Source organism: Phaenicophaeus curvirostris, chromosome 1 (assembly GCF_032191515.1).
Source record: "Phaenicophaeus curvirostris isolate KB17595 chromosome 1, BPBGC_Pcur_1.0, whole genome shotgun sequence".
Classification (NCBI taxonomy): Eukaryota; Metazoa; Chordata; class Aves; order Cuculiformes; family Cuculidae; genus Phaenicophaeus; species Phaenicophaeus curvirostris.
The window spans coordinates 193,308,897-193,328,444 of NC_091392.1; the positions used below are offsets into that span (position 1 = coordinate 193,308,897).

The 19,548-nt window shown below is 43.9% G+C and overlaps 2 protein-coding genes across 3 annotated transcripts in view; one reads left to right on the forward strand and one right to left on the reverse strand.

The window, feature by feature from the left end:
- Window positions 1-19,548, forward strand: part of ARHGEF17 (Rho guanine nucleotide exchange factor 17) — a 297,301-nt gene that overhangs the window by 6,333 nt on the left and 271,420 nt on the right. The window lies entirely within an intron of this gene.
- The window catches only part of FCHSD2 (FCH and double SH3 domains 2), a 164,163-nt gene continuing 158,076 nt past the window's right edge, over window positions 13,462-19,548 (reverse strand). For both annotated transcript variants that reach the window (XM_069883336.1, XM_069883335.1), the window contains 6 exons: window positions 18,915-18,998; window positions 18,581-18,758; window positions 17,988-18,208; window positions 16,886-17,015; window positions 16,647-16,729; window positions 13,462-14,721 (listed from right to left, as the gene is read on the reverse strand). In XM_069883336.1, the coding sequence (XP_069739437.1) occupies window positions 14,638-14,721; window positions 16,647-16,729; window positions 16,886-17,015; window positions 17,988-18,208; window positions 18,581-18,758; window positions 18,915-18,998 (780 nt within the window). In that variant the 3' untranslated portion in view covers window positions 13,462-14,637. The remainder of the gene's footprint in view (window positions 14,722-16,646; window positions 16,730-16,885; window positions 17,016-17,987; window positions 18,209-18,580; window positions 18,759-18,914; window positions 18,999-19,548) is intronic.

The window sequence follows — 19,548 nt, forward strand, 5'->3', positions numbered from 1 at the left end:
GTGAAAACAGAATCCCTAAATTTACAAATGGCCAAACTGCATCAGAAATTTTCTGGACCTAATCCGTAAGTTGCAGCAATCACCCAGCTGTTACCAAAACACAGAATTCCAACCCACCAGCCTGACTCAATCTCAATGCTGCCCCATTACTTCCATTAAAGCTGATAAAATTGTTGGTGTTATTATATGTCTGTTCACAAATGGGTTCATTGCCCCAAGACTTTCCTTTGGGCATCAGCCCTGGTAAACAAGATTTTGCTTCACTGCCTGGATTCACTTAAAGGACTTTAAGCACATTAGTAAATAATTTATACTTCCTTTAAAAACAGGAAATGAAATAAGGACGCTCAGTGTGCTATTTAGCTGGAAATTGCTCAGCTCTTTACTATTTAATGAACCGACTGGCTGCTAACAGAGGTCATTCCAGCAGCTCTCACCCTGGCCCTACGGCTCTGTGGCTCTGTGCAAGGTACGTAAATTGAAACTTTAATGGGCAGTCGAGGAGAGCAGTTCGCCCTGGCAGTATCACTTGAAACCCATCAGCTTAAGTAAGTGATTCTTAATCAGCTTTCAGGCTCCAGGAAATAAGCAGAGGGCAGGAGGTGGCTGTTTTCCCCTGCGTACCGCATTTTACAATGATTTATGGGTGCATCTGTATCAGGTGCACTGGGATGCGGCTGGTCACAAAGGCATTACCTGCTCTTCCGTGCACTTCCTGAAATAGCAGCTCGTGGTTTAACTGCTCACAGTGGTTAAATGACACAGGAGGATACGGGGAGCCTAGGAGAGATCAGGACTCTGTCAAGATGGATGTGGGTATGTATACATGGAGCATGCACTCAGTATGGAGAGAAAGCAGGGAAAAGGGAGTTGATTTTGCTCCTCTGGCTGGCAAGCGAGGAACAGCTCAGGTGCTCCACACCCCAGGCCAATGTAGATCCCACAGGAGGCATTTTGCTGCTTTATACTGAAAAATGTGGGAAGTGCCATGGCGTGAAGTTCCAGTCTGCACAGCTCCGGCTGCTGCTTTTTACCCTAGTCCATGGCAGCACACAGTGGCTGCTCTCAGCCCTGTCATCTGGAGCGCTCCGGCTGCTGTAACCACGGTGTTCATGCCTCATTAGCTCATCTGGACAAAGCCTCCCGAGCTGACAGCAATCTCGGTCACAGCAGTGCCAGGCTGACAGGGGCTCTCTGGGCTGCTGCTGTGTCTTCCCTGCTACCTCTTCACATGGCTTTTGATTTTCTGCTGAGAAGCTGGTCCTCAAGGGAAGTAATAGTAATGCCCCAAGGCATAGAGTGAAAAAACACAGCCTGAAACCTCGATGTGCCTTCTCCCCACTGTGTTGCTACCTGCAGCCTTGCACTCCTTTCTGTGCTGGGTAATGAGGTGATTAAAAACATAGTTACAGCAGGAGAAATACAGCACCAGAAAATTGCACCCCTCCTATATTTTTCAAAAAGACGTCATGCTGCATGGGAGATGAGCTGCAGAGGAAATTTTCCTCCTGCCAGCAAACATTTCCTAACAATCCAGAGGCCCAAATATCATGGTGGCATCTCTGGATGTCACACAAAAGCACTTTCCCACTTGCATATGGATGGAGGAGATGCGGCTGTGATGCACTTGTGGGCATACAGGTCTCTCTCAGAGAAGTGGCATGTGTTTTGCACACCTACCTGGAGCATGTGTACCCCCCTACGATGGAAATGTCACTTGTATCACTGTCATGAAAGGGGACAGGCAGGAGAACAGCACACATGGAACTGCAGCAGTTCAGTGGAGGATAGAACACTGCTGCCTTATCCATTGCAGAAGGGTTTTGCAAGCTGGTTTTGCTCCCCATGCCTCCAATCACCAACTACAGTCAGTTCAGCCCCTATTACTCTCCTTTTCTCCCAAATAGGAGTCACGGTCCTGTTGTTCCTAACCACCAGCATCCATATGACCTAACACAAATCCCTGTCTCTGCCATTCTTCACCCAAAATTTGGGAAGCCGTGTAAGAGCATGGGTTTATAAATACACTCTTAAAATACCCTCCCCCGCCTGTGCTTCTGGTAATGGAAAATGTCAGCACTGGCCCCAGCTCCAATGGGAGAATCACAGGACACCCGCTGCCATCCCACACTGGTGCTGCGTCATTTGGGGATGATCACGAGCCCTCCCCGGTGCTGGGCTCAGCGTGTGGCACCAGTGAACAGAGCCTTGGCAGGCGGCTCAGGAACACCCGTGCCAATTTGCACACTGAGCCCTGGATCCAATTGTTACCGCAGGCATCAGATGGGAGTGCAAATATCAGGTTTTAAGTGGCTTAACTGGCCTCATTTTTTTCCTCTTTTTAGTGCAAAGCAAAGCAGTTGGCACAGCTCTTCAGAGCTGCTTCTCCAGGGAGCACAGGATCCATAGGTTATTTCCACCTGGCTTCCTCCTGCACAGCTGCCCTTGGTGACGTTCATGCAACCCTGACTGTGGCCACAATCAGTTGCCATGGACCTGGCAGCACTGCTATAGGTCCCATTCCAATCATTCCTGCCTTTACCTGCTGCCACCCACCATGGGGTTTGGCATGAGCCAAACACAGCCAGCAGCTTCTACAGCAGCTGCCAGACTAGGGCTGTAGATCAGCGGGGCTGGCTGGTGTGCCCATCTACAAGAAGGGTCACAGGGAGGATCCAGGGAACTACAGGCCTGTCAGTCTGACCTCAGTGCCAGGGAAAGTCATGGAGCAGGTGATCTTGAGTGCTGTCATGAAGCACATGCAAGAGAACTGGGTGATAAGGCCCATTCAACACGGGTTCACAAAAGGCAGGTCTTGCCAAACTAACCTGATCGCCTTCTATGACAAAGTGACTCGGCTGCTGGAACAGGCTGCTCAGGGAGGGGGTTGAATCACCTTCCCTGGAGGCGTTTAAAGGATGGGTGGACGAGGTCCTGAGGGGCATGGTTTAGTGATTGATAGGAATGGTTAGACTCAATGATCCTGTGGGTCTTTTCCAACATAATGATTCTGTGATTCTGTGATTTCGTGATCACATTGCACTCACACCTGTGAAGTCCTTGCTGGCTCATGATAACATTCCTTATTTTCACACTATTGCAGTCAAGTGACAAAGCCATGAATCAAACTACAGCCATACCAACAGCCTATGTATGAGGCCATCGAACACCAGACAGCGAAGCCAGGTGACATTAAGCTGGCCATACTCAAACAATTTAACTGTTGGTTTGGTCTCCATAAACCTGCAATACACAAGCTAAAGTGCCACCCTCACCTCTCCAGCAGGCATGAAGCCTTCTTCCAGAGGACATGATGTTTAAGAGATCTGAAACCTGTTGTGCTGCAGAGCGATACAGATTTTGGCTTCTTTTTTATGGGACTCTGGGGATCTGGAGCATGTAGGATTTTCCCTACTTGTGGAACTACAGAGGAGCAGTGCTCATCCCAGCCTGAGTGCAATAAGGCAAATGAAAGCAACACTGATGGTGAAAGATTCCAGGTGGTGAGCAATAGCACGCAGGGCCTGAAAGGGCCAGGGATCAGTAATGTTTGCTCTCTCTCCAAGTCTCAGAATGCTAACGCTTTGCCCTTCTTTATAGAGCCATTCATCTGGGAGGATGACTGCTCACAAGACATTTTAAGAGAACTGGAGGTGAGTATCAGTGAAGTGACTCAATTAGGCTGCAGAAGGAGTCAGAGGGAGGGCAGGTCTCGATGCTCAGACCCTTGGTCCCAGAGCTGCACCTCAACAGATTTCAGCTGTGTCCCCTCCCTGTTTGGGCTACTTTGTAATGCAGAGAGTGAAGATGAAGGCACCAAAGAGGCAGCAGCCTTACTTGTAATCCAACACCAGACTCCTCAGGGAGGCTTTCTGATCCAGTGCTGGCTGACCTCCATCCTGTGGTTCCTTCTAATGGGTGTTGGTAAGAGGATAGACTGAGTAGTAATGGGGCAAAATGCTCTCTGAGGTCCCATCACCTCGAGGTCGGAGCCTTTCCTTCACAATATATATGTCTGATCTTTGTAACTCTTGCTTTGCTGGGCTGCTGGCTCAACGAAATCCTTGTGTGTGCTGTGCTCTGGACCAGCAGTGCAGCAGCAGAGGGGGAGCTGCTCCTGAGCAGCCTGGCAATAACCTGGTTGTTGCTTTGCCTTGCTCCCCCAGGCAATTCTCCACCCTTAAGAAACAGCAAGAGAGCAGCTGTGATAGGCTGTTAGTCTAAGCACAAGGTTATTTTCTAGGACATTAACCAGAGTCTTCAGAAGCCGGCTTGCAAGAGACCCAGGAAGAGTGAAAAGACACCTGACCAGAATGCAAAAGCAGAGCCACAAACTTAACGTCTTTTTGTTATCTTTCAAAAATAGCTTTAAAGAAAGGGGGAGCTCAAACCACGGTTAGCAGCTTGAGTGGCGATTTTCTTTAGAAAACAAGCAGTTTCAGCAAAAATATCAAATGACTGCTATCCAGAAAGCTCTTATTTTCAGAATCTGCGCTATTCACATTTCTAAATAAAGCATTCAAGCTTCAATACAACACAACTGTTTTGCAAGGGATAATAAATAAATGAAAAGTATTTACCAAGCCTCCTTTTCTGTAGGAATAATACCCCTAACATCCTAGAATTATCTCCATCTATGTCTGGCTAGGACTTCAATCAATAAATCGTCTCCTCATCCTCGGATTAGCTCAGTCAGATAATTTCAAAAGCAGTGGCAGCAGTTCCCTGCTATTAGTTGTAACAGCTTTGCCAGCTGAATTAACATGAGATTCTCCCTTGTTATCCAAGAACAATCACAGTCTGCCAGTGTCCTTGGGTAATAATTTGCACTGACCTCAACAACAATTTGTGGTAGCCTGAGAATCGGATGTGATGCAGGTTTCCTTTCCAGGGATATTAACTGCCTGGCATTTAGTCTTCTCACACCCAGCGTGGTTCTCTGCTGCAAGAGCCAGGATGCAGTAACATCGGTCGAGGGAAGCAGCGCTGATTTAAGGTGCAGGGAGACCTGGCCTTGCAAAGCCAACCTAAATCAAAAGCCAACTACTACGAGACATTCAAGAGACTGGATTAAAGGAGACCGCAATGGTAGATTTACTGTTGTGCCTCTCAGTCCAGCAACCTCTCTCCTCTGCTACAATCCTTCAAATGTCACTCTGAAGGAAGGATTCGGCACTCCCCCTTTCAGTCTTACAACCACACAGCTCCTGGGGCTGTGCCCTGCATTGCAGTGGCTTCCACTTGAGATGTGTGCAGGCTTTTCACCAGGGGCATGCTGAAAATGTGGCATTTCTGTCCTGCTCAGAAGCCTAACACATCAAAAATAGATATTTATAAAGTTTAATACTTCAAATTAAATTTCTGTTAAAACTCTGGGGAAAAAAACCCCACCTGTTTTGGAAAAACTGGAGGAAGATACAGTGAATCCTGGATGCCATGACCCAAAAGAGGCCCTTGGTAGTGGGAGGAAGGGAGGAGTCCTCATTACGGGCAGGGAAGCCCAATGAGGCATCAAAGGCTTCTTGTCTTTTCATGTCAGTCATAGGCTTCCCAACTCCACATGGGCAGCCTGCAGCTGCAATGTTCCCTGACCCTGGCGGGATGCCTGCCTTCCATGGAAGCCCAGGAGTCCCCAGGAGGGCAGCAGTGTGTGTTGGGGGACTCGGGGATTCATGAGCCTCAGATCCACAGGGAGCCAAAACTTTCCAACAACTCTCATCAGGGTTTGGGGTAGTCCTCTCCTAAGTTTCCATTGAGGAAACTGATTGGAGGAGTGAAGTGTTCTGTTTTATCTACTGCTACAAATCTCTAAAAGGTTTTGCCAAACCAGCATTTCCTAATGAAATCTGCTTCATTAGAAATTTTTTTAATCGTTTTCCTAGTTTGCTTTTTTGTTTCAGAAGACGGATCTGGCACAGTGTCCACCAAGACAAAGCTGAACCAGCTACAACCCTCAGCACAGAACTCGTGCCAGCTTTCCCTCACCACGTTGCCTGCGAGGTGATGTGCAAACATGGTTTGAAATATTAGGGCAACACAGACAGATAAAACCTGGTCTGCTGGTACAAAAATTAACTCATTGAAGCATTGTGCACACATCCAAGCTGGCAAAGAGAGTTTACCTGGACAAGAACTCCAATTTACAGGGCAACGGTATTCTTGGATTAGCACAAGATGCCCTAAAGCTGGATTTACTCTGTCCCCAAACCATGACCACAGAAAGCCTTCTGTCACTTGCACGCCATACAAGCGATTATTATCTGGCTTAGTCTCAGCTCTGCTGGCTCAAGCACCCCAAAAGGAGTGCTCAGAACCTTTCACTGAAGTTCCTGGGAAGTCCAAGCAATCACTGCTTCCCTCAGTCCTTCTTCCAAAGCTCTGCCAAAAGCAGCTTTCCTTTGCAGAGTCTTTCTTTCCTGGCATCTGAATGTGCTGGCTAGTTGAGTGCTGCTGGGCAGCCCCTCTCTGCTGCATGGTTTGTTGTCTCCTACCGTTACTGACATTCTAAATAACCATGTACATTCTTCAGCCACAGTCCCCTCTTTGTCTCTTCTCTTGCTGCCATACGAAGCACTTCTTCCTCCTTTTTAAGGAGCAGAAATAATTCCTGTCATCTAATTCCCAAGAAAAATGCCAGCTCTTCTCCTCGCTCCATGGCAATGCCTGTAGCGACGAACCAAGGGAGCATAAACAGAAAAGTACACAATGCAATGGATCATACCTCACTTCTCAGAAACCAAGATGTTCTTATGAAGGAAGACATGAAATGAATAATAGAGCATATATTTTTTTAAATCCTGTAACCTTACTTTGAAGTGATCAGTCTCTCACGACTCTTCACACAAGTTTACTCAGCAAGTTAATTTGAGGTTGTTGCTGTTTTGTATCCACACTTGATGCCTGCAGACAGAGTGCCCTCACTTCATTATTCCTCTATGTTAAGCAGGAAGGATGCCTCAGTCTTAGAGAAATTAATTAGTGCAGTAATTTGCCCAGGATACAGAGGTGAAGCTGAATTTGGCCCACTCTGCAGCATTCAGCTGAGTGAAAAAGACAAATAGCTGTGCTTTGGGATTTTAAAAAAGCTGCTGTCAGCATTCCTATTGCAACTAGACCTGGAAATTCACTCATCTTTCAATAAACAATGGAAAAAGGATAAGCAATTACAGCAGACAAAACTAATTACACCAGAGCAGAAGCACACCTCGCAGCAATTGTTCTTGAATACGAGTTAGAAAAGAAAAATCCAAACCAAAACCACTCAATTAAAAAAAAAAAGGTAAAAATTCAGGAGTGGAACAAACCTCATTTCAAAACAGAAGGGTACTTGATCATGCAGCTTGGTAACGCACAGATTTATCTTTGTAAAGATAAACATTCAGGTGATGCTAGCACTGCTCTGCAAGCAGGATGCAGGGCACAGAGAATTTGTCCAGGGAGGATAATGTCAGAGCAGGGAGGAGATGTGAGCTCCTACCTCCTAAATCAAATGTTTTAATGTAAATGTCTCTTCCTCGATGGGGCCCATTTTGTGTTCACCTTGCTAATGCCACAGCATTAACACTTGTGTTGATTGGTAGCACTGCTCCGTCAGCCCAACCAAATCATCTGATTTACTTTTTGTCCTCACTGAATATTCAGAAAGCAATGGTAAAGAGTATGTCCTCGTGCAGAACTGTCCCACGGGTCTAAATGCAACCATTCCTTTCTCAGCTGTGTGATGACGCACAGGCGTATTAGGGATCCAAGCCTGGCCACCAGCCTCAGCAGCACACTCTCTCCCAGTGAGCACCCAAGGAGGATCTAGAGTCTTCTCCGTCTGTGGGTAACAACACTGCCTGTTCTGCATCCAGATACATTTTTGGCTGAAACGATCTATTTAGGTGCAAGAACAACTGGAGTAGTTGGGGAAGCCATCTGTGGAGCTCAGCTTGCACATTCGAGATCAAATAGCTTCTTCTTTGGTAGCGAAGATGAAGCACTGAAAAGGCAAGCTTAACTGCGTCTCCTGTTCTTCACAGCAAATACTGGGTGACCCAAGAGAATAGGTCTGAGATATTCACATGGTTATGTTTTTGTTGGGTGAAATGATGTACGAGGATCCAAAGCCTTCTATAAAGTCCATTTAATCCTTGGCCACCATCCAGGCTGTCAAGTAGCAGAGACAGGAGCAGTGATGGTTTTTGCAAGAGGCGATGCCTGCTCAATAGAGCTGCATGGAGATTGTTGAGCCTGTTTCCTTTTCCTTCACCACGGCTCCTTCGGATACCAGCTGTGAAATTCAGAAGACAGTAAAAGAGGGTTTTAAACAAAGTGGCGGAAGAACCGCTGCTTAACACATTTGGGATACACCAAGAGGCTGGAAAATTGATTGCAGGGAGCAAACTTGAAATGGGAAGAGGAGGAGGAACGAGATTGGGCTGCACACTGGTCTGGCAGACACTGCAACATGCCTCATTCCCTGGTGATGTGGTCTGGGCTCAGGATTTGAAAGCCTCCACAAGCCATTTCCAAGGTACGAAGCAATCAGTCTCTATAGTATGTGCTTTTTTTCCAAAGAGTTTTTGGAAACAGAAACAAGGCCATATCAGAAAATCATTGAGGACCATTAAGCAAGTACAATCTGAACCCTGGATGCTGTAATCTGATTTCTGAGCCTCTGTGGCAATTGCACAGCACCCAGCCCAACGCACTGTTCAACACGGAGCTTCTCTGTGTCCGACCTACAAGACTCCAGAGCAGCTGAAGCAGCAACCTGGGACCCACAGACAACACAAAGTCCACAGCGCTTGCTTTCCAACAGGTTTCTGGCTGATTTAAAAGGTCTTCTTTGCAGGGAATACACACAGAGAAGTAGAGTGAAGAGAGGAACGAGTCCAGAGAAGAGCAACAAAGCTGGTGAGGGGGCTGGAGAACAGGCCTGATGAGGAGCGGCTGAGAGAGCTGGGGTTGTTTAGCCTGGAGAAGAGGAGGCTGAGGGGTGACCTCATTGCTCTCTACAACTACCTGAAAGGTGGTTGTAGAGAGGAGGGTGCTGGCCTCTTCTCCCAAGTGACAGGGGACAGGACAAGAGGGAATGGCCTCAAGCTCCGCCAGGGGAGGTTTAGGCTGGACGTTAGGAAAAAATTCTTTACAGAAAGGGTCATTGGGCACTGGCAGAGGCTGCCCAGGGAGGTGGTTGATTCACCTTCCCTGGAGGTGTTTAAGGCACGGGTGGACGAGGCGCTGAGGGGCATGGTTTAGTGTTTGATAGGAACGGTTGGACTCGATGATCCGGTGGGTCTCTTCCAACCTGGTTATTCTGTGATTCTGTGATTCTGAGTTCAGGCTGGAGAAGAGAAGGCTCAGAGGAATCTCATCAATGTCTATCAATAGCTGCTGGGAGGACACCAGGAAGATGGAACCAGGCTCCTCTCTGTGGTGCCCAGTGCCAGGACCAGAGGCCGTGAGAATAACCTGAAACACCAGAGTCCCTCTGAACATCGGGAAACACTTTCTCTTGTGTGGGTGACTGAGCCTCGGCACAGGTTGTCCAGGGAGGTGGTGGAGTCTCCATCCTCGGAGATATTTCAAAGTTGCCTGGGCAGTCCTGGGCAAGGAGCTCTGGGTGGCTCTGCTTGAACAGAGGGTTGGACCAGATGACTTCCAGAGGTCTCTTCCCACCTCAACCAGCCTGTGACTCTATGATTCTCTTCCAGGTGACAATCTCATCATCTTTCAAACAAAGCAGCACCACATACTTAGTCAGAAAACCCAGCGATGGCTGTATACTAGGAGAGACTTTTTTTCCACTCAGCCAGTCTCAATTTTACCCCCTCACTGAATCTGCTGTATGCGATACAAATTCTGTTGTGGTCTGCTGCAGTTAAAATTAATTCCAGAGTGTATTTTTGAGCTGGGGGGAGGGCCGAGTTTTCCTCTGGGACATAGAGCACATTCCACCAACAGCCTGGCTACCTGCTGCCTCTGCTGCTCTTCAGCTTGCGCAGGGAAACACCGCTGTAATGCGACTGCACCCAGACTCCACAGACAAATGCTGCTGCAGTGAAATGGTGAGCAACTGTGCTTGGACTTCAGCAAACCCGTCATCCTCCACCTCTCCTTGCTGCGAACTGAGGGGTGGTTATTCGCTGCACGGCTGGTGTTTGCTCCAGTTCAACTCTGCCAACCACAGAGATTTCTCACCTTCTGCAGTCCGGCCCCGATATCACTGCAGTGCTTTTATTTTCTGGATGAAATGACCTGCAATGCAGAGGCTCGGTTCCTACTGTGATCCTTCTACCAGATCTGTAATCCTCAATCCCCCTGGGTAATGCCTGGAGTAGGGAACTACTTCGTATAGTGAGCACGTCAGCATTTTCCTAGCTGCATTTTTTATTGGCTCATTTGCTGCATCCCTTGCTCCAGTTTTCTTTCCTTTTACCCTTCCCTTTCTCCAACCTCCCCCTGTGCCCTGAACTGAGGTCTCAATAGCCCTGAGCTCACCCTTGGGAAAGAGCCTGCCAGATGCAGGACAAGTGGGCAGCGTTCTCCCTCCCGTACCTCCTATCATTTTTATGTAGGGCAGCAGATCTACACACAGAGAAAATGTGGGGAGACAGGACTCTTTCTATGACAGCCACATCCTCTGTCCCAGCTTCCTCAGCAGAAGGAAAGGCTGATGAAGGTAGATTTCCTGCTCCTCCTGCCTCTGCTGTGCTGAGATTTGCAGGTTATTAATTATAGGGGCCTTGCTGGAAGAGCAAGGAGGACAAAACTGCAGAGCAGTCAGTCCTCCAAGTTACATGCAGAAAAGCAAAGGATCTTTTATTTGGAGAAAAGGGTGGGGGTTTTATTGTTTTAATTACTATTAGCAGTAAGACATGCTTGTGCTATATGGGAATGAGAACTCATCCATGTGCCTGCATTTCTTTTAATACTTCCATGTAACCCCAGCACAATTAATTTGTAGTAAGGTACATCCCATCACTTCACCCATCACTTCTATAGAGTCCCAGTCTCATTATCCTTCTTGAAAATCTGGGAAACAGTCATCAGAAGAAACCCCTGCTCTAATGGAGACAATGATGGCCCTGCTACCGACTTCCAGAGTCCAACATTCCAGCTTTTGTGCTGGCCAAGTTCCACATACAGCTTCCCTGAATATCTCAAGCACAATACATAACCACAGAGTCTTTGTTTTCACTCAACACCTTCTTTTACCTCCAAATGGCCACTGTGTGCTGTTAAAACCACAGTCATCTCCCACTTGCAGACAAACGGCAGCAACGGGGCTTGCTGCTCAGCTGGTAAAGCTCTTCAGGGTGAAGAGATTTTCATGGATGTAAGTTATGGTCATGTTAATGGCAAGAATCATGCAATCACAGCGTACCTGCTGAATGGGCATTATCTGCTTGGTTTGTTTTGTCACAGCACAGCTTTTAAGGAAGGGAGAAGGTGAAAAAGCAGAGGTATGAAGGGTGTCTGATAAAAAAGGGAGACATGAGAAGTAGCATCATTGGTGGACTTGGATTAACATCATTTATAAGCGATGCTGACAGTGAAAATAATCAGAAGCAAAGAGGTTTGTGTGGCTGCAGGAAAGATGCAATGAGCAAGCATTTAAAAGAAAAGGACAAAGCAGAAAGCCAGGACAATAATTATTGGAGGAGAAGCGTGAATGCATAAAAAAAGCAGGGGAAGACGGTATTTCTAAAAAGCAGAAGCTGCAGGAGCTCAGGGGAAAAATGATGAAAGCCTGTTTAACAGTTGTGTGTGAACAGTGGAAAGGGAAGATTAAAGATCTAACCCGATGCTGCAGCAATGCCCAGCGGCCGACTGTGCTGGAGCCCTACTGCAGCACACTGAGTTCAAACAGGGTAAAACACAGTTTGGATTCCAAGCGGCTGAAAGCAAAAACTGGGAGGAAATCAGCATGCGGAGTTCACGTACCGCTTTGCATCCAACACAAAAAGCACTCACCTTTGAGATCCTGAAGCAAGCAAAGGAAGGAGCCGGCCACCGGCAGTGGCTTCCATGTGCCAGCAAGAAAATACAGTAGGGAAAGCCAGAGCATAAAGGGATCCTAAAGCTGGATAGGTTTGGGGTGCAGTGGAAATAGTCCTCACACAATTAGGCAATCACACTGAAGAGTGATTATCAATCCCTTGCTTTCTTTATGCAATTATCCTAATTGCATGAAGGCTATTAAGCACTTACTTTGATAACTGGAGCTTTGTTACTGGCTCTCCATTTTTGGCATAATTTTGTTCTTCATATAAATAACACCTTAAAGCGATATTTAAAGATCGCTTGAAGTATGTGCAGAAATGTTTTCCTGAGCAGGAGATCTAAATTTCTGTGTAAAAGGAAAACCCGTAACACTGATACCCAAGAAACTTTACACATCTCTTAGCCACATCTCTACACCCAAACCTTCCACTGAAATTTCGCTATAAGCCTAGCGGTGTCTGTACCAAGGCAACATCACGGGTTTAGTTCCACTTTTTTATTATTCAACTTTTTATACATAATAAATACAAACTTTTTACAGCCAATATAAAGAAAGCATTAGCACCTATGCTTTCAGTGTACTGACGCTGTACATGATGATACGTCGAATACATGCCCTGTATGAAGAAATCATAGTTAAAAAGGAGGCATCTTTTTACAACTTTTCTTCTTTTTTTTTTTTTTTTAAATAAAATTAGCAGCTCTTACAGAAAATATTTTAAAATACAACTAAAGAGACTTTAAATAACACTTTCTGAATTTTGAAAGTCCGGGTATGAAGGACACAGAAAAACTGGCCAAAGAAAGTGAACGTTATGGCAATATTTGCTTTTCTTCTGCGTTATGAAGCTTTCAAAATTTTTGCAAACAGTTAAATCTTTTTTAAAAACTTTTTCTTTTAAACTTAAGAACAAGTTTGATAAACACATAAAAAGACCTCAAACAGATCAACAGGACAAGAGGTGCAAAAGAATGAAAAATATGGGAAAGACTTCATTGGACAGTCACCGATTTTGTAACTGATCCATGAAACGTTTTCTTCAACAGCCCCACTCTTGGTTAAAGATCCCACTGGGAAAGGAGATTGGCAAATACGAATGTCTTGGAGATCCAGTCCAGGTTGGGTTTTACAGGTATGTGCAAAGTTTATGATAAAATCTTGTTAGATGATTTTTTTTTTTTGTAAATGCAGCCTCAAAAACCAGCCCTTGTTAGTAAACTAAAGCTAGAAAACTTACTGGCTTAGAAAAAAATCAAAGACATAAGAGTGCATTCAATAGAACTCACACAACAGCTCAAAACCCCCCAACCTGTGATGCCTTTTAACTGCAGCTTTGATCTGATGGAGATTGCTGACAATAATTTAGTAAGTACACAACAATAAAACTGTTTTCATCCAGTTTTTCCTTTTCCCTCGACTGTTTCTCTCCATGTTACAACTCTGAATATCCTCTTCCCTTTTCTCTCAAACAATGAAAAAAAAGCTTCCTTTTCAGAGATCTCTGAATGAAAATGAGTTTTCAAATTCTTTAACTCTCTATTACTTGCCCAAGAGTAATTTGAGACCATAGTCTCGGCCACGAGGTGGGCTGAAGGCTTCGCAGCAACCAGGGCTCTTCCTGGCTCTCTGGCTTTGGCTCGTTACTGGGCTTCACCTGGGAAAATGCTACATGACCATCCAATGCAAAAACTAAACAATGCATGTAAATACTCTAAATGTAACCTCTAACTCTAGCCAGATGTTTTGATGACAAAGATATACTGCTAATGTTGGATAATTAAGTACACGGCAATAACTGGGATAAGAGTGACCCAAATACTTTAAAAAAAAGACCAAAACCCCCAAAATCTGCTAAGAAAAAAATGAAGCTCAATTTCCAGATCTAGACAAAATCTCACTTACTTTTCTACCAGTCGGCTTATGCTATGGAACAAGATGTTGCTACTAATTCAGCACCTCCATATTAGATAATCTATTACTAAATGTACTGCATAAATATTAATACAAAGAACATTTAGTTCCGTTTAACTGTTAATTATTGAAGAGGTGTGCATTAATGTAATTAACGCCACATGATCTGCATCAGTTTTCCTTATCTATAAGATTATTTTCCTGTTTCTTCCTTTCTGCAAGGGGATTAAAGAGGAGCCAGCCTCTCCTTATACTTACTTTTCAGTTCCCTTTTTCACTCCGCAAGATCTGATTAATACCTAATCAGATGGGTAATGCTACTTGAAGAATTGACAATCTTTAACACATTTCTATGGCAACAGTAATATACTGTACTAATGCACGTGATCAAATACGCTATGACTAAGTTGCATGAAAGAGGCTCTTTCCTCGGCCTCCGTATAAAAACTGACCATCTTCAGCCAAGAGAGAAACCTGCTCCAAGGCAACGCTCTGCTCGCTGTTTGGCCCATCTTGGTTTGTGCTAAGAGAGGAAGAATGATGTATACAAATCAAAACAACAAAAAAAGGCACGAAATAGTCATGACTATGGGAAGGAATCCACCATGTCACTGCCACATAAAATCCTCCCTATCTCCTGTTCTATTAAAGTCTTCATCATGCAAAGGTGCCTAAAAACGAGATTGACCGCGTTTGGTCTTGATTGTAGCACTACTACTTAACTAGTCCAATCATTACACCAGAGTAATTTCCACATCCTCTATCTTCTCTGTTGTCCGGCGATGATGCTGTGTAGGGGGTGGTGGAGCTGCTCGTACCTGAAATAGCCAGAACCAGCCTGTAACTATCAGAAAACTGTCAACATTTCAGAGCTTGTATAGACTAAAACTGCAACTTTGGGTATGTACTTCAAAATGATGCAAATATACAGACCAAACACTAAGATCAACAGAACTGCAGTGAGGAACCAGCTGAATTCAGGACCAACAGTCTCCAATTAAGCCATCAAGGCTCTTTGTTACAAAATGTCATCACTCTTGAGTGATTTTTCTCCAGGACGACTAGCAACCACGACAACGTAAATATACCGAAGGAAACAAGCTCTCTGTCCTGCCTGTGCCCATGGATAATCCAGTACATATACCTGGGACAGACTTTACATCAAATGCTGAAATCTGATGATGCCCCTGCCTGGAACTTTTGTGGACTGGAAACTTCAAGAATGCCCTGTTCCATCTAAGCAGCTTACTTGTATTAAATCAGTTACTGATCTGAACAATATGCACCTGAAATCTGATTCTATTTTTACACTTGGCCACATCAATAAAGTTGTTATTGCTCCTGATAGAGATTACTTTAAGCGCTAACAGCATTTCGTGCCAGGTTTTTAATCACATGATTTCAGTATACACCAGAGTGGCTGGCTATGGAAAACGTGAATTGTGGAGCAATACCAGAACAAGCTTCACAATATTTTCCAGGCATATTTTAAATGTAATATTAACAGAAATCCTTTCAATTAAGGCACAGCAGTGTACTAATGTGTTGAAAAGACAGTAAATTGCAAGAAGCTCATGAAGAAAATATAAATATACAAACTGGAAAAGCTGAATCAAGTGCCTTTTTACATGGCAATCAGATAACATGAAACTTCTGTGCTCAATACTCACATACTTCACGGTGCAGTACTACCTCTACCATGTGTATGTCAATGCATAAGGCTAACTCATATTGGAATATTCAGAATACAATTTTTAAATATCAAAAAATGCTCTTTTCCTGCAACCTCATTAATTGAGAATGCCAGGAAAATACAAATACTACATTTCAGTATGAATTGTCTTAGGGCTTTGAACCCCCTCAAACTTGATTTGAAAATTAGTCCTAGGACATGGATGTTTTTGGATTAAATGCTTCCTTTAATTTTTCTGCAAAATCTCTTCCTAGGCAGCAAAGACATCACAAAATATATAGATCTTATCATTAAGAAGTTTTAATCCAAAACCTTCAAATCAAGGACTTTGGAAATAAATTTAACCCTAAATGCAATGGAGTCCCAAGGACTCCATCAAACTGCTTTACGTCAAACTGCTGGCAGGAAGATTTGGCTGCCAGTGCACTGTGTGGCTGGCAACCCAATATCTGGACAAAAGGAATTGTACAAATCTTACAATTAACCTGTTATGGTGTTTATTCGCCACCGCTTTTTAGTTCTGTTTAGTTGTTGTTACGTGTGTAAAAAATAGAAATAACCTCCCGGTGCCTGAAAAAGCAGCATAAGTTTATCCATTAACATCTGTTTTACCAGCATAACAGATGTAATTTCCTCCCAGGTTAGATTTCATGATTCGCATGCCTCAGAGAGACATGCAGGTATCACATCTATGAAGGCAGATAAAGAAGGACGAAGGATAGGGGATGGATAACATTCAAGGTCATCTTTAAACAGTGACTCACTGTTTAAACAAGTGCAGCCTTGTCTTGTTCTAGTTTTAAGCTCAAATAGTCCTCATGTTCTGTTGCTGTTTGACACATCCATGGGGAGTGAATAGACCTTTCCTTGCAGTATTCAACTGAGATATCGTGTTTTTATACATCATAATTGGATTTGCAGAACACAGAGTGCCAAATCACCAGGTGCTGTACCACCACCCAGCTTTGAATGCACATATCCCCATTTACCACACGCGGCCTTATAACTTTACAGCATCAATAAAAACAACAACATCTGGTTTTAACTTACAGGTCGCAGTTTGCCATATGAAGTTTCGGGAGGAATTCGTGGAGGCTGTGAGAATCCAGGGGACTCTGAACTGAAACTGTTTTCTGAAAGAGCGAGCAATGCTCCATCACAAACAATCCATTCAGTATTGCTGAATAAACTTTGTGTTGCAAAAAAAGCTTTTCCCTCCTCCCAGATGTGAACAATCTCAATTAAGCATTTAGCTGAAATGTTCCTTTTGCTATCACAAATTTTCTTACCGTTAGTTGATGGTGACTTAGGGAAGTACTGAGAACCTCTTTTATCCGGACTGTGGTAGGGACTAGTGGGAGGCTGGTCATACAGTGGCAGTGGTGGGAGGGCGTTATTAGGCTTTGGAGTTGGGGATACCTGTGTTAAAAAGAGAGACGGGCTGCAGAAAACCTTATTCCTTGATAACTTTTATGGTACACAATGAGGTGTTCCCTGACACATCAGTATGCTAGGAACTTCAATCTGGAGAAAAACTATCTGTCAAAAGTGCTGTCAGGTACGTTTGGGGAGGAAAGCCAAGATATCCAACAGAGATTATAGATACTTTTTAAATCACAGGTTGCCACTGAGCAGAATTTTTCATGCTCTCCAGATAATTTAGACAGACTTTTTGAAGGTTATTTGAAAAAAGTCACTTGGCCATGTGTGCCTCTCCACATATTTTCACACAAAAGAATTAAGATAGTGAGTTTTATCCCAACTCAATTACATATATATCAATTAAAAAAAAATTCATGGTCTTCTCAAATCAAAGCATAAAAGTAATGGAGAAATTACTCTGTAGGGAACATGGAAGTCCACTCTCTAGCACCACAATTACACATGAGAATGTGTCTGATTTCCTAATACGATTTAAGGATTACAGAACTATACTGGAATAAGGACATTTTTTCAAAAAATTACTGCAATACAATATCTGGCAGTATTCTGCCCTTCAAAAATTGAGAGGATATGGAACAGATTTAAGTATGGAAACATTAAATTAGGGCTGACAGAGCCTGTAGTTCTTTTTGCCAGGTTCTGTTTGATGTCTCAGTCTTGCCATAAATTAATTACAGGAAGTAGACTGTGAATTTTCTTCTTTGGTTCATTTCCTTTCTACCCAAATACTTGCCTTTAATCACAAATCTGTAACATTTGCCAAAATACATCCGTTGATAATTATTAGGCTGGGTAAGAAATTAAAAGGTAAGCACTCAGGTTATTTTTTTCTTAAGCTGGTTCTGATTTTTTTTTTCCTAAAGAAGCAGTAGATCTTTCCAGCCTTGTAATATTGCCCTAACAAGCTAATATCATATGTGCCAGGTAGCACCTCAGCTCTTTACATACCTGAACATCTCCAATCCACTGAGTTTCTCCATTTTCTGAGGCTGTAAGCTCTTCAACTAATACTGATGGGAACACCCCAACACGTCCGTTGAATTCTCCTTCCCAAAAGCCATCATCATCTTGATTTTCCTTGTTCAAGATGCGGATGATCGCTCCTTCCGGGAAGGACAGCTCATCATCTGTCTGGCCCTCGTAATCATAAAGTGCTTTTACAAAACAGACTGAAGAACAGAAGAGGGGAAATGTAAGTACAATTAGCAAGCATCAGCTTAAGAAAAATAATAAGTATTATTATACATGCTTTTACAGTTGGACTCGATGATCCCAAGGGTCTTTTCCAACCTAAGTTATCCTATCATTCCATAACTGCTGAGTCAAATTATTTTAGTTTTCCTTAAAATGTTAAACTCAACTCTATGAGATAGCCAGGTAAAGTCACCAGATTTGATACAAGGCAGGTAGTCACTGGGAACAATCGTACTCAAGACACAGGTCAGAGATGAGAAATTCTTACGTGCGACATCCAAACTCAATTTGCAGGATGACTTTGAGAAAAAGCATAACACACTACATATTTTTTTATTGGTATTTACCACTGGAATCTCCATTCAGGGTGCCCGAGACTAAGTCAGCCTCAGTGGAGTTATTTGAGGTGTGTGATCGACTGTCCAGTGCTGCAAGGGACTGCAGCATGCTCAGCAAACTGCTGGATGTTGGAAATTGCAGGTACTTCTCTGGCACATAACCCACTTGACCTGCTTTATTCCGTGCCTGTAAGTAAACAACACAAAAGATGCTCTGTTTTTGCATGCTACTCCACAAATAATCCAAATACTTTGTCTTGTCCAAAGTTCTACTTCTAAATATAAGAATAATACTGAAATATAACAGTCAAAGTGAAAAGAAACAATCTCTGAAAAACGATACCTTTACCCAGTCTTCCATATCTCCATCTTCAATAACCTCCAATACCTCATGTTCCTCTATGGTCAATTCATCTGGCTGAGAAGCCTGGAGTATGTAACAGGAAGATTAGAAAATAAAAGTATTTTCAGGTGCATGGGACAGGCACTGTAAAGAATATTCTTATACAGACTTTTAGTAAAACTTATGTTTTATTAAAAATTAAAATTTTACAATGTGGCATACTTCAAAACTTCTTAATAAGGGTTCTGTATACCTACTGAGATTCACAAGACTTTTTCACTCAAGAGCATAGATGGAAGCACCATGAGTACCACCCAGCGCCTCGAACTCTATTTACTTTTGATGGCCTAATAACTCCATACTCTAAGACTTGGCCTGCCACTGGCTTCGGCTACCGCAGTGGTGTGATTTACAACTGACCTAGCAGTGCTAGCAGAAACAAATAGCACAAATCCAGTTTGTCAGCAAAGCTTTAACTCATGAATGGTGGTTTCACTATTACAGGACACAGAAGAGCTTTGTTCTAGAGCATACAAGCAGGCCTGACACCAAGAAGGCATTTCTGACATAGCCACACCAACTCAGCAACAGGAATCAGAACGTCCTCTAATGGCAGGCACACAACCGGCCTCCT